This window comes from Spinacia oleracea, chromosome 3, assembly GCF_020520425.1.
Source record: "Spinacia oleracea cultivar Varoflay chromosome 3, BTI_SOV_V1, whole genome shotgun sequence".
In the NCBI taxonomy this organism is placed as follows: Eukaryota; Viridiplantae; Streptophyta; class Magnoliopsida; order Caryophyllales; family Amaranthaceae; genus Spinacia; species Spinacia oleracea.
The window spans coordinates 46,525,610-46,540,478 of NC_079489.1; the positions used below are offsets into that span (position 1 = coordinate 46,525,610).

General features: G+C 36.7%; 1 protein-coding gene and 1 long non-coding RNA gene across 3 annotated transcripts in view; both read right to left on the minus strand.

Annotated features, from left to right (window-relative positions):
* Nucleotides 1-1,868: 1,868 nt before the first annotated feature.
* On the minus strand, nucleotides 1,869-5,660 carry LOC110793422 (uncharacterized). The gene is made up of 3 exons (XM_021998293.2): nucleotides 4,954-5,660; nucleotides 3,133-3,480; nucleotides 1,869-2,915 (listed from the first exon to the last, which is right to left on the minus strand). Exons 1-3 carry the CDS (start codon nucleotides 5,392-5,394, stop codon nucleotides 2,280-2,282), a joined length of 1,425 nt encoding a protein of 474 aa, XP_021853985.1. The 5' UTR covers nucleotides 5,395-5,660; the 3' UTR covers nucleotides 1,869-2,279.
* A 1,795-nt stretch (nucleotides 5,661-7,455) lies between these two features.
* The window catches only part of LOC110786192 (uncharacterized), a 43,031-nt gene continuing 35,617 nt past the window's right edge, over nucleotides 7,456-14,869 (minus strand). Inside the window, exon 8 of one of the 2 annotated variants that reach the window (XR_008930429.1) lies at nucleotides 7,456-7,999. This is a non-coding gene — a long non-coding RNA (uncharacterized lncRNA). Of the gene's footprint in view, nucleotides 8,008-14,869 lie in introns of both variants that reach the window. The other variant, XR_008930428.1, reaches the window with a different exon arrangement.

A 14,869-nucleotide genomic window follows, 5' to 3' on the forward strand; every position in this document is an offset into this window, starting at 1 on the left:
TGCATGACCATCTTTTCTTGTTGTCTCTGGAAAAATTTCTTAGTTACATTGCAAGTGCAATTGTTGCAAGTGCAATATAGCAAAGGATGAGCCTCTTCAATTGCATCCCATACAGACTTGATTTCAGTAAAAAAAAAATCAGACAGTGACTTGTTTCCCTGTGTTATTTCAGCTAATTTTTGTTCGAGTGAATATATCTGAGCCAAAGAAGCAAATCCAAATCTATCCTCTAAATCAATCCAAACATCTCTTGCAGATTTGAGAAACATAACACTTTTAGCAATTACCTCATTCAGATTGCCTAGAATTAAAGAGCACACCAAATCATTGCACCTTTCCCAAGCTTTTCATTCAACTGTGCCAACATCTGGTTTCATGTAGCTTCCATCAACAAATCCAATTTTGTTCTTTGCTGATAGAGCTAGTAGCATTGATCTTTTCCAGCTAGTGAATCCTTCTTCACCATTGAACTTGAATGAAACAAGTTGTACTGAGTTAGCATCAAATGGATGTATGTAATATATGCTAGCAGAATCTTGATTAGGAGGAAGATCTCTTTGTGAATTGGAGTTAACATTCTCATCACCAGCAGCCATTATCAACAGTTTTGATCGAGATAATCAACACAGGTTCAGAAATAGATGAAATCAGAACAATTCCAGAATCAGAAACAATGCCACAAACTCAGTGAACAAACACCAGAATCAAACGATCAATTTGACAAAAAAAACTGAATTAATCAGTGAAACAATTTTGCGGAATTTCAGTAAAATTGAGCCAAGGATCTTTGATCCTGCTCTGATACCATGAAGAAAAACGAAGTAGAATAGAAATTCAGTGATTGAGAGAACAGGAAGAAAGCAGAATTTAGATTTTAATTTTCTGTATTAATGAATAATATTATTACAACAGTGAAGCATATATATAGAGTAGCAAGGAGTCTAGATTCTTCCAAAGTTTGTTATAACAAACTCATAACAGATTTGCTGATTGTATGCCGACAAAGCAAAAGCAAGAGAAGAAGTAGTAGTATGAATAGAAGCAGCAGCATGGAGGCAACATGTAGGAAGTACTGATGTTATAATCAACAGCTTGTTAGTTGACACCGCCAAGAAGTCGCTGGAGCTGTTAATGGTGTTCAATTTCGTTGGAAGATCCTCGTTTTCATTGCCATTTTATGCGTTGAGTTTTGCTTGCTCAAGGAAGTAATTGATGATTAGTTCTTGCTGATTTGCCACCATTTTTATGTCCTTCAATTTGAAGAAACCCTTCATTTGATTAGAATTCTCAGCGGGACTTTGAGGATTATACAAAGTTAAAACCTTATGTTGATTGATCGGGAAGTTGAGTGCCAAACTTGAAGAGAGAGGAAGAGATGGGGGAATTGCTTGAAAGGTGGGGCAGTTGGATATCTTATTGAATTGCCAAACTTTAGACTTAGGGTCAACTTTAACAAATCAACATCCCAACTCTTTAGTTCAATTATATACATTTGAAGATTAATCGATATTCTTTTATAAATATATTAATTAATTGGAGGAGAAAGAATCGAATTTTCTAGGTTAACATTGAAAAACACAGAGAACCCTAGTTCAAAAAAGAGGGGAAAGCTTCAAAAGTTAGAGTATCTTTTTGATTTTTTAATATTAGTTAATGTTTTTTTTTTTTTCGTAATCATTTAGTTGGGAGAAAAATATAATTATGACATCACTTTCTGTCACCGTTAGCTGGAACGAAGTTGTAATTTGTTATGTGAGGTTAAGGATTGTAATTAACAAAAACAAAAGTAATGATTCGTAACATTGCCTTACTTGATTTAAAATACTAAAGAGAGAAGAAAAATAAAAGCAGCAAGGAAAGAAAGCATGTATAAGATAATGAAAAGACTCATCATCATTTAGGTCAGCAGAAATCAATTTCCAGAGAAAATAATTTTACAAAGATTGTAGAAGATGGATGATCATTTGACACCATCAAATTAAGGGAAGTACTAAATCGCAGAATCCATTAGATTCGGGATCCACATGAGACCCCCTCTCGACACAAAATATTCGCAGTAAAATTCACATTTGCGGTGTGGAAACACCTGTCCTTTGGTAAAGGCCCTCTTGTGAACCATTGTGCTTGTATTTACAGATTCAATGGGACAAAAGAATCCAATGGAAAATTTCTGCTAAAAGAAAGAAAGCTCCTACACACAAACCTTAAAAACTCTATGTTCTACAAGTCTAGCTACCCTGTCAACTAACCTGAATGGAGAATTCTGAGTTAACCCTCCATCAAACATGCATATTATCCATCTGCCACGTCATGTTACTCGTATTGGTCTCGTACGATCTGTCCATCGAAGCAACTTTGGCACGATATGCTGCAGCTGTTGCTGACATAGTCTTCAACCTATCACCGTGTGGGAGCTCACAAGAATCTCCAACAGAGCTATATCTAATCTCAGCAGGGGGTATAAAACAGTCAATTGACAAGCCCGGAACATTGAAAGCTACTTCTTCAATTGTCCAAGCTTCTTCCATCCTGGTCTTTGTGTGGCTCATTGCTGTTTCCCCGAATCGGAACAGGGTCACCACTGAACGACCAGAATGAGCAATCATTATCCCCTCAACAGGCCTGTAATCATCGAGACATGAATTAATAGTTGTCTCCCAATATACAGCATCACCTCCGTTAGACTGAATGCGGGTTAAATGAGAATCTTCTATGTGTACAAGAAGCCCCGTTTTCTGACTGAAGTAACCAAACAAAACGTGGCGTATAATTTCAGCTGGCCCTTCACTCCTGGCCTTGAGGGTCTTCGGATCAGCGCACAGTTTCAGAATGAAGCAATCTTCTCCATTAATCTTCTTTTCCCCTATACATCTTGCATTTGCAAACATTGCAGCAGTGGTTCTTGGATCAAGGCCCTGTAGATGGAAATTATCAAAAAGTTTGAGATGAACATGTGTTTTGAATTTTAAACCTAAGCATGCATAGCTAAGGAGTAAGGACAACTCTGAATTATTATCATATAGGAGCCTTTTAGGTCATATAGGTAGTACTTGATAGTTTACAAAAATCCCTAGCATGCAATGGATCCAGACTCTTTTCCCAATCAGATTACAGCAAGATAGCTACGCTCACCTGTAATGCACGGCGAAGGGGTCTAACAGGCCCTTTAGCAGCATGTGCACCAAGCCAAGGGGTGTGCCTCCAAACTAGCTTCCCGTTGCAACCAGCATGAACCTTGCTACCACCAAGTGCAAGCTCAACATACCACATGTCTGGATTCATTTGCCAAAGTACAAATCCACCAGACTCTGCAGACTTGGAGGAGCTTCTGTTCTTAATAACCTTATTAGGGGTCTCAATATCAGAAGCTAGCATCTTTAACTTGCCCATGGCATATGCATTATGAATTGAGTTTTGAAGTTTTAACCCTCCGGAAGCAGCCGTGTATTGTTGCAAGATATATTGCGCTGACGAAGTTTCCTGAAAAGATTTACTGTTACACACGAAATACGTTGACAACTTCATAAATAGGCGGAAAAGAATAAATTAGCCCACACCTAACATTACTTTTCCATTGTTTTACTTGTACTTTTCCACACTTTTCCACGCGTTTACTTTTCCATTGCTTTCCCTCCCAATAATTGAAACATCGTAAAATTGAGGAAATCATAGAAATCTACTATTTTACTTTGTTTTTCTCATTACCATTAGGTTACCAAACACAGTTGCAAGGAAAATCCATTTTCTACATGAACCTGAATTCAAAGAGAAGACAATAACAGTTCACCAAACTTCTTGAGTTATTGGGTAGATAATTGTCAATTTTACACCATCAGTAGTAAATATGGATATCTCTATAGTCTATACGATGATAATAGATTAACATGCAACTCCATTATTTATTGTATATACTCCAAAGCCCATCCATATTGAACACATAATGCTGAAGTACTACATTATATCATTATATGGGCATGTAACGAAGAAGCAGAAACTATGCATATATTCATATGCAGAGAAATAAACGGTGGGAGGACTCAATTTAAAAAACAAGGCATACCAGAAAAATTACTTAATAATAAATACAAAGATAAAGGCAAAATACTTTAGCTCACCAAATAGTTTGATTCATGAACAAGCAATTCAACCAAAGTTGCGTGCTGATGTCTAGTTATCTAAACTAGAATCTATGAAGCAATAGACCTACATCCGGAAAAACAATCCCCCACCTAACCTCAAGGAACTCAAAATACTTTCTTAAACAGTTAAACCTAATCATAATAAACTAAAATACTGCGTAACAATAAGCTCGAGTTTTACGCCTGCTCATGCTATGACCCCTCGACAAAGACCTCACCAGTTACCTAACCAATGGAGGTTAACCCCAAGAGGGGATCATAGTTCAGCAACTCCAAGTTCAGTAATTGACAAATGATCCCCCCCAACTAGAAGGCCACCAATTTCAAGGAACTATTTCTCATGTCTATGTTTGACATTTTCCAACAATAGTAACAAGCAAGAAACTCAACTAAATCAGAAACCTAAACTAGGTTTTTTTTTCTTTGCTATTTAATGCCGTTGACTACCCCTCCAGCATTTTATTGTTAAACGGATAGTGCAGAAAGTACATGAAACAAATTACTAGTGAAATTTACTTCATTGTCACGGACTAACAACAAAGCAAATTACTCCATATTTCGAGGACCTAAAAATTTGGTGCATTTTATTTCGAATTGTCAAAAATAAAACGCACTATTTTTTCAGGTTCTCGAAAATCGCTAATACTGTCCTATTTCAGCATTATCTAAGAAATAAAATAAACAGCAGATCAGAACCCCTCAAAATACAAACGAAAACAAACAAAGGAAAAAATTGATAGCAACTTAAAAAACGGAAAAATATTAATTTTAATAAATAATAATGCTAGCAAGTGAAAGGGATAGAGGGACTAACAATGGGCGTGTCTTTGATGCTGAGATGAGGAAGGGGCTCACTAGCGCTAACGTGCACCGGAGCAAGCGGCGCACCCAACACACCAAGCAGAAGCCTCAGATCCGACCTCTTACAAGCTGCCGCTGACGAAGAAGACGAAGAACCGGAAATTGAAGGGTTACGTTTCATCCAGTGGGCCCACCCTCCCTCGTCTCTCTCCTCACGAGCGCCGCACTGGTCCGGCCCCTCTCGCAATGGCGATAGCATCTCTGGCGGCCTTAAGCTACCGGATCTCGCAATCAACACCTCTGGTATTGCCACGCGGTGGCCTTTCCGCCGTCGGAGAAGCCCTGTCATGGCGGAACCACTTCTTGCCGGACTCCTAGCCCTTGATTTTCCCGGAGATAATCCTCTTACTACCTCTTCTTTTAACGCCGAGAAAAAACCCTGTTTCCTCTCCATTTTTTTCTCTAACGAAAAATACCCTAAATCTCAAAAACCCCCCAAATCATGCAGTAACCTTTTTATTTTATGAGATATTGCAAGAAATGGGAGATTAAAATGAAGAAACTAGAGGAATTGTGTGGGCATTTTTTGGTTGAGCAAAAATTGTATGTGCTCTTCAGTCGTTGAGCAACTAGTGAAAAGAGGAGAGAGAAAGTGAGTGTGAAAGAGAGAGAGTGTGAGTGAGAGAATGCCGTTTGAGAGAAGCAAATGGGAGAATGTGATTTCTTTTTCTTTTTTATTTTGCTTTTCTGCTTTTGGTTCAACTGGGGCCAGCGACCCAGTTTTGTTGCCTAAACAAAGAAAAAGAAATGATGATGAAAGTAGATTAGATTAGGAAGGGGTAGCAGATTAATATTTATTTTTAAATTTAAAAGAATTTGAAGTTTATACAATGGTGGGGAACAGAGGTTACTAGGTGAGGATCTTGTACTAAATGGAACTGAAATATGGAATTAGTGTTAGAAACGCTTGATTTTCTCGTGAGAATAGCAAGAGAGTGGAGAATTGAGCAACTTTATTTAATTTGATTTGTCGATTCTGTGGAAACTGGAAATCAAACGCGTTCAACGGCGCTATTCCACCCGGGATTAAACTTTAAAGATTTAGAAAATACGGATTACTCCTTAGTGTTTTTTTTTTCAAACTTTTACATAAGGCGGTCTTACACAAAAGATCACATTGGTGTCATATAAGTTAATCACTGAAACTAATTAGTTAAATACTAAAATCAAATAGTTAAACAATGTACTAATTAGTTAAGCAATGGAATAAATTAGTTTAGTGAAACCAATTAGTTAACCAATCAAAGTGGTCTTTCCGGTAAGGCGGTCTTACACAAAAGTTTCCGTTTTTTTTTTTATGGAACAAGTAGCTCTTGAACCCGTTCATTTTTATGGAATAAGTAGCTTTTGAGCCCGTTCAAAGAACGGGCAGTTCTATTGTGGTTGTTTAGCGTCTTAGCGATCTTTTAAGGTTTTAATTCTATTGAGAGCTTGTAATGTTAGTGAAAAATATGATTTAAATAGAGGTAAATTTTGAAGGATGCAAATATATATATATATATATATATATATATATATATATATATATATATATATATATATATATATATATATATATATATATATATATATATATATATATATATATATATATATATATATATATATATTAAATGAGGAATTAATATTCAGTGTTAAAGAGAGATATGAAGTGGAAGAGATTGAATGAATATATAACGAAGTATGAATTAAATGGTGAATCGATGTTGAATAAGGAAGATGGAGTGGAAGAGACATGTCAGCTGTAAAATATACGGAATAGCGAACAACAAAAAGAAACTTGAAATACAAAATAGATGGGTGAAAGGAGGGGATGTCATGTGTCATCTAATCATCTATGATTTCGCTTTTTAAATACTAGGTATAGGCATCTTATTTATAGATTAGAAAAATACTTAATCGGATTTTAAATAAAATAAATGTATCATCTTAATTGACACATTTGTTGATACACACCTTTATCAGTAACATATCTAATTGTCCATCAGTAAATGCAATAAAAGTTGATAGAATGAAAATGTACATTTGTGACTAACCAATCCAACAACATGCTCTTTAACAACATTTAATTGTGAATAATGAAAATTTTCAAGTGATAGGGTTTATTTAGGAGCAGAGGGAATATTATTGTAATTGGGTGCCCTTTCCACTTATCGAGTATTTGAAAAAGCAGGTACCCTCTTTTGCGGTTAGATGAAAAGCTGGCCCATGAATTAACCCGCGAAAATCAGGTAATTGGTTAGAGAATACTTGATAAACTTAGACCAGGTCAAAGTGGACCCAAGATTTCAAACAAAATCATTTTTTAACAGAAATTATATTTGTGCCTGCGTTCAAAATGGATATATACACAAAGGAAGTGCTACACACCACATTAAATCCAACACATCCACATAAAAATGAAATCAAATTATTTATACATTTGGATACTATTTACCGCACGTACAAAAAAAAATTTGCAAAAATTCATTTAAAATTTGATTAACAATCTAATTATCCAAATACAAAAACACCACAATACGCATCAAATAAGAGAAATCGAAGCACATAATTTTCTCCAATTCTAGTTCAAAACACATTTCCAAGCCTCATTTACAAAACGATGCCAAAATCAAATTCCAAGCCCCAATTCCAATCATAATCATGTACACCAAGCAATCATAATCAAACTCTCAAAAAAGGCGGTCACCCCAATATCGAGCAACCTGAGCCCTGGTTTACAAATCCGAGCAAAAAGGCAATCCCGATCAGCTATTTTGAAAAAGAAAACCCGAAAATATTTCCCCAAGAACCTCACTTTCAAGACGCAAATGTTGTCTTAAGCCTTGCCCGCCAAGAAAAGACACAAAGTACAAATCTTCCATGATCAAACATGCTTAACCACCAACCCCAGAGCCACGCGCATTTGTCTCGAGAAGTGTGCAATTCTTGCGCTAGGTGTGTCCCTGCCCAGGAGCACAACACTCCTGCGCCAGGCGCAGATGATTAACTTCCACCACCTGCAAAACTTTATAAATACCCTAATTTTCTCAATAGCAAAGGAGACAAAAATTATCCAAACACAACAACGATGCTCTTCCATTTTCTAAAGATAATTAAGCACAAAAAACACTATAATTCAATCTTCAAAATTAATCATCAAAACTCTTCAAAAATCAAAGTTCAATGTCCTAAGTAATTGGGGAGTCCAATCTTGGAAATCAATCAACACTCTAATTCTAGGTAAATTTCCGAGTACTCTTCTAAATCTACATTTCTACCTTTCTTTGTCAATTTCAATTTTTTAACTTACTTTGTGCCATTCTAAGGATGTTCAACTTGAGTTCATAACTCTCTTGAACTAGGAAATATGTCCATCTAGGAGTAATCTATGGAGGAACATCACACTTGAATGTTTCCTCCAAATGGGTTTCTACACTTCTCTGATAATTTGTAAGCTTTGGTTTTCAAAAATAAAAATTTAAAACCCATAATCAGTTTAAAGAGATTTCACTCTTGAAAACTCTCTTCTACACAAATCACCATCAAATTTTAATTTCAAAATTCAGGTTTTCTAAAGTTGAAGGATGTTTAAAGAAGTGCAAATCTTTCTTTAGCTAGAACTCGTAACTCTTCAAAGACTTATGTTCAAATATTTAAAAAAAGATTCTATGTTCAAGGGTGTTTAAAAGACAGAAACCTCTCTTTAAACTAAAAGCTTTTCAATATTTGGAGCACGTAAGATTTGAGATTTTCATTATTGAATCATCCTTTCTCTTAACATTAACTCTCCTAGTTTCCAATTTCAAGTTATAATTTCGTGTTCTAATTTCAAAGTCTTCAAAATCTATGATACTTTAACTTGATCAACCTCACTTAAAGTTAGATTAATCAATTTTTTCGAACCTTTCAAGACCAAGATGTCATACTTGAAAATTCTTGATTATTGGAAATCCAAGTCTTCAAAACTCCACTTTTTGAAAACCTTTCGATTTCGATTAAAATACTTTAACATGCTTGTTGCTTATTGTAGGGGGATTATTTTCTCATATTCTTGTATTTTGGACTTTGAATGTAAGTTTTAGAACACTAGTAGAAAAAACATCAAAGGTGGCGCTTAAAATAGGGGTATAGGTGGCTCTTTACAAGTGCATCACATAGTCTGGTCACATTTGGCCAATTCACAAAGGTGGCGCTGAAAAAGTGCCACCTTTGAAGCTCAGATGTGGCGCTTATTACCAACAACGCCACCTTTGTGAAGCTCAAAGGTGGCCTTATTGTTAGGTTATGATACATATGACATTACATAGAACATGCGGAAACAACCATTAACCCAGGAAACATATTATTTACACATAATCATTTAGCATAGTTTAGATGCATACTCTTTGTTGCGTGCCTTCCCTAGCTGCGCCCGAACCGAACAAGAACAAGTCTTTTAGGACTCCAAGTGTCGTCCCTCCGTAGAAAGTCCACAGCACGTCCGGATCCGCCTTAAGATTGACCAACTAGAATCGCCCTTAAGGTACTCAGAAAATTCGGCACTTTTGGGGCAAGATGGGTGTTTGAATTTTCTCTCAAAAAACTCACTTTTGAATACTTTGAAACTTGTGTATAAATTATGACCCCTAGGCCTTTATTTATAGAGTTATGGAAAAGGAATCGTAATCCTAGTAGGATGCGAATTAATTGGAATTAGAATTCTACATGAATTCTACTTAATCAATTTATCCAATAGGAATAGACATTTAATCATACACTGACTCTTGCAGATTCAGGAATCTCGCATGAGCTCAAACTCACACACACACGGCAGCCACAAGGGCTGCCCACGCATGCGAGCAGCAGCCCACGCAGCGCGGCCCACGCATGCGTGGCCTTGTGCGCGCTGGGCTGTGGCGTGCGTGCTTGCTGGGCGATGGCCTGGCTTCGTGCTGGGCCTTCGTCCGGCAGGCCTCGTCCGATGCTAATTCGTACGATACGCTTCCGATTAAATTTCCATTTCCGGAATCTATTTCCGATACGAACAATATTTAATATTTCCGATTCCGGAATTAATTTCCGTTTCGAACAAATATTTAATATTTCCGTTTTCGGAATTATTTTCCGATTCCGGCAATATTTCCGATTCTGACAATATTTCCGTTTCCGGCAATATTTCCGATTCTGGTAATATTTCCATTTCCAATAATATTTTCCGATACGTACCATGTTTCCGTTTCCGGCAACATCTACGACTTGGATAATATTTTTATTTCCGATACGATCCATATTTCCGTTTCCGGCAATATCATCGTTTCCGGAGTATTCATTTCTTGCCTGTGACGATCTTAGCTCCCACTGAAACCAAGATCCGTCGGTTCCGAATATTCATAGATGGAGTATTTAATGCCATTAAATACTTGATCCGTTTACGTACTATTTGTGTGACCCTACGGGTTCAGTCAAGAGTAAGCTGTGGATTAATATCATTAATTCCACTTGAACTGAAGCGGCCTCTAGCTAGGCATTCAGCTCACTTGATCTCACTGAATTATTAACTTGTTAATTAATACTGAACCGCATTTATTAGACTTAACATAGAATGCATACTTGGACCAAGGGCATTATTTCCTTCAGTCTCCCACTTGTCCTTAGGGACAAGTGTGCATTTCCTAATTCCTTTGTCGCTCGATGCTTGCTCTTGAACATAAGGTAAGAGTTGTCATCCTTATTATGTCCAGAGGTGTTCCTCGGTTTCAGAGTTCAACTGATCAAATAAACAGATAATCATAGCCTATGATTCATCCGAGCACGGCCATGCATTTCACAGTTTCTAGTGTTAGGTTATGATACATATGACATTACATAGATCATGCGGAAACAACCATTAACCCAGGAAACATATTATTTACACATAATCATTTAGCATAGTTTAGATGCATACTCTTTGTTGCGTGCCTTCCCTAGCTGCGCCCGAACCGAACAAGAACAAGTCTTTTAGGACTCCAAGTGTCGTCCCTCCGTAGAAAGTCCACAGCACGTCCGGATCCGCCTTAAGATTGACCAACTAGAATCGCCCTTAAGGTACTCAGAAAATTCGGCACTTTTGGGGAAAGATGGGTGTTTGAATTTTCTCTCAAAAAACTCACTTTTGAATACTTTGAAACTTGTGTATAAATTATGACCCCTAGGCCTTTATTTATAGAGTTATGGAAAAGGAATCGTAATCCTAGTAGGATGCGAATTAATTGGAATTAGAATTCTACATGAATTCTACTTAATCAATTTATCCAATAGGAATAGACATTTAATCATACACTGACTCTTGCAGATTCAGGAATCTCGCATGAGCTCAAACTCACACACACACGGCAGCCACAAGGGCTGCCCACGCATGCGAGCAGCAGCCCACGCAGCGCGGCCCACGCATGCGTGGCCTTGTGCGCGCTGGGCTGTGGCGTGCGTGCTTGCTGGGCGATGGCCTGGCTTCGTGCTGGGCCTTCGTCCGGCAGGCCTCGTCCGATGTTAATTCGTACGATACGCTTCCGATTAAATTTCCATTTCCGGAATCTATTTCCGATACGAACAATATTTAATATTTCCGATTCCGGAATTAATTTCCGTTTCGAACAAATATTTAATATTTCCGTTTCCGGAATTATTTTCCGATTCCGGTAATATTTCCGATTCTGACAATATTTCCGTTTCCGGCAATATTTCCGATTCTGGTAATATTTCCATTTCCAAAAATATTTTCCGATACGTACCATGTTTCCGTTTCCGGCAACATCTACGACTTGGATAATATTCATATTTCCGATACGATCCATATTTCCGTTTCCGGCAATATCATCGTTTCCGGAGTATTCATTTCTTGCCTGTGACGATCTTAGCTCCCACTGAAACCAAGATCCGTCGGTTCCGAATATTCATAGATGGAGTATTTAATGCCATTAAATACTTGATCCGTTTACGTACTATTTGTGTGACCCTACGGGTTCAGTCAAGAGTAAGCTGTGGATTAATATCATTAATTCCACTTGAACTGAAGCGGCCTCTAGCTAGGCATTCAGCTCACTTGATCTCACTGAATTATTAACTTGTTAATTAATACTGAACCGCATTTATTAGACTTAACATAGAATGCATACTTGGACCAAGGGCATTATTTCCTTCAGTCTCCCACTTGTCCTTAGGGACAAGTGTGCATTTCCTAATTCCTTTGTCGCTCGATGCTTGCTCTTGAACATAAGGTAAGAGTTGTCATCCTTATTATGTCCAGAGGTGTTCCTCGGTTTCAGAGTTCAACTGATCAAATAAACAGATAATCATAGCCTATGATTCATCCGAGCACGGCCATGCATTTCACAGTTTCTAGCTCTCCGAGTGGCCTTGTACAACTTTTGAGCATCTCATCCCGATTTATGGGAGGACAATCCCAATCTTGCGATCTTGAGATTAGACTTCGTTTGATAGGTGATTACCTGAGCGTTGCCTTTATAGCCTCCTTTTACGGTGCGACGGTTGGTCAACGTCAAAGCAACCAGTTCTCAAACAAGTAATCTCAAATCACTCAGGTATTGAGGATTTAGTGTCTAATAATTTAATGAAATTTACTTATGACAGACTTTCATCTCTTACAGTAAAGTTTCATAGGTCTTGTCCGATACTAGTCTTCCCAAAGTAAGTATCTATGCAAATGATTATGACATTGCCATGTCCACATAGTTCAAGAAACAGAACTACTAGTCATCTTGCATTCTAATCGTCTAACGTTTTCTATGCGTCCAATTTTATAGAAAACTCCGATTAGGGACCATTTTCAACCTTTGACATTCAAGTTCACTTGATAGACATTTCTTAGTCACAGGACTGGTCCTGACAGTCTATCTTGAATATATCGTCAAATTTGAAGGGACTCATCATTTAATACTAAACCAAGATTAAATGGAATATGAAAATACATTTCATATATGATAAATGTTCAACCCCAATGTTTTATAACCATGGGCCTCAAACCCATCTTCTAAAACAATTCATGGAATTCAAAGCTATGCTTGATTTCCAGTGCTACAACATGAGTGTTGCTTCTCACTTGTTGCATAGGTTTAGTTATCATGCTTTGCCAATCTTAATATCCTTTTCATCGAATGTTCTTCGAGATATGATGATAAGATCTTTTCGAGTTTGTTTATTATGTGATCTAGTCTTTCTTACTTCGATGGTGGTATTACTCATTTTGCAATGAAGAACCATCAAGTTAGCAGACGTTTTTCTTGCTTCAAGAGTGGTTCTACGCATTTTTCAATGAAGAACCATCGAGCCAGCAGACAGGTGATCTACCCAAGTTCAGTGAAGAACTTTAAACAACCCTGTTTTATTGCTTCTTAGGCAATAATTACTTTTACTTCAACTGTTTAGGTTGCTAGTGATGCTTTGTTTGGATTTACTTATCCAAGCAGTTCACAGATATGTGGAAGACTTTCCAGCTGTATCTTAGAACATAGAAATTAATATTTTAATTTCCCACGCAACAACTCATGGTCTCCAACCCATGTTGCCATTTCAAAACACGATGCTCTATAGCTCGTCCTTATCAATGGTTAACTCCAAAGGGTCTTGCTTGATCCTTTGCCAGTGTTTATGCGTGTAGCATCAATATTTAGCATATCTTTATTTCCTTGAATCAAGAACTATTCCTATGTACCTTTTCAAGTACCATAAGTATTCTTGATCTCAATCTAGTTGATCTTCACTTAGATCAATAGAGACTGGTATATGTTCGTCATGCCTAAAGTCATACGATACGTTTTTGGCGATCCTCATATTATATCATACATGATAAATTCTTTTGGAGAATAATTCCCAATTGAATTCTATTCATGTAACTTTAGCTTATCTAGTTTCAGTAGATACTGAATCCAGCTAAATTCTTTGACATATAATATAGGTTAAGAATCTCATTTAGACTCTTTGATGTTTAACTTAGTAAATGCTTATACATAGTTCAAACATCCTTTACTTAGATTTATTCACATGGGTCGAATATCTCCAATGGAGACTTTCGTGTTTGATTTAGTAAATGCCATTACTTAATCCAAAACAATATCATAAGATTTTTGTAAATAGATCTTAATACCCAGTATGTACTAAGTTTCGCCATGGTCCATCATTGATGAATTATTTCAAATCTAAGTCATTAGCATTTGAATGTTATTTCACAATAGAGAGATATGTGTGTAATACACATAGGACCAATTAAGTTTTAAGTACTCCCACTAAACTTCTTATATATCTATAAGAATCATGTATCTTTTATGAAACTAAAATACTTATTAGCTTCACTAAAATACATTTCTAATTCCCAATTGCTTGCTTAAATCTGTACTTAGATTTCATAAGCTAGCTTTCTTTTTCAAGCATTTATTTGGATCCACAAATCCTATGACATACCATGTACATAGTTTATTCCAACATTTGATTGAGGAATACGTTTTGTCATCCAATTGCTATATGTACCAATATGCAATCATTTCTTGAATTATAGACTTGAGCATTACGATTATGCATGAGGTTTCAACACAATCCACATCGTGAATTTGCTTGTAACTTTTAGCAACTAATCTAGCTTTGTGTGTGAACACAATTCAATGTTTGATGGTTTTTTTTTATCCTTTAAAACAAACTTGCAACCAATAGGTGTGAAACTATTCTTGCAAATCAACAAAATTTCAATTTTGTCATCAAAACATTGAGTATGTTTTATGGCCTCTAACCATTTAAAACATTTGAGTCTATATATGGCCTCTAACCATTTTAGGGAATCTGGGTTTCGTCATAGCTTTCTTACAAGTCACAAACTCATTAATCTACATGATAATAGTTTGACTGCAAGTTGTAGGTTTCTT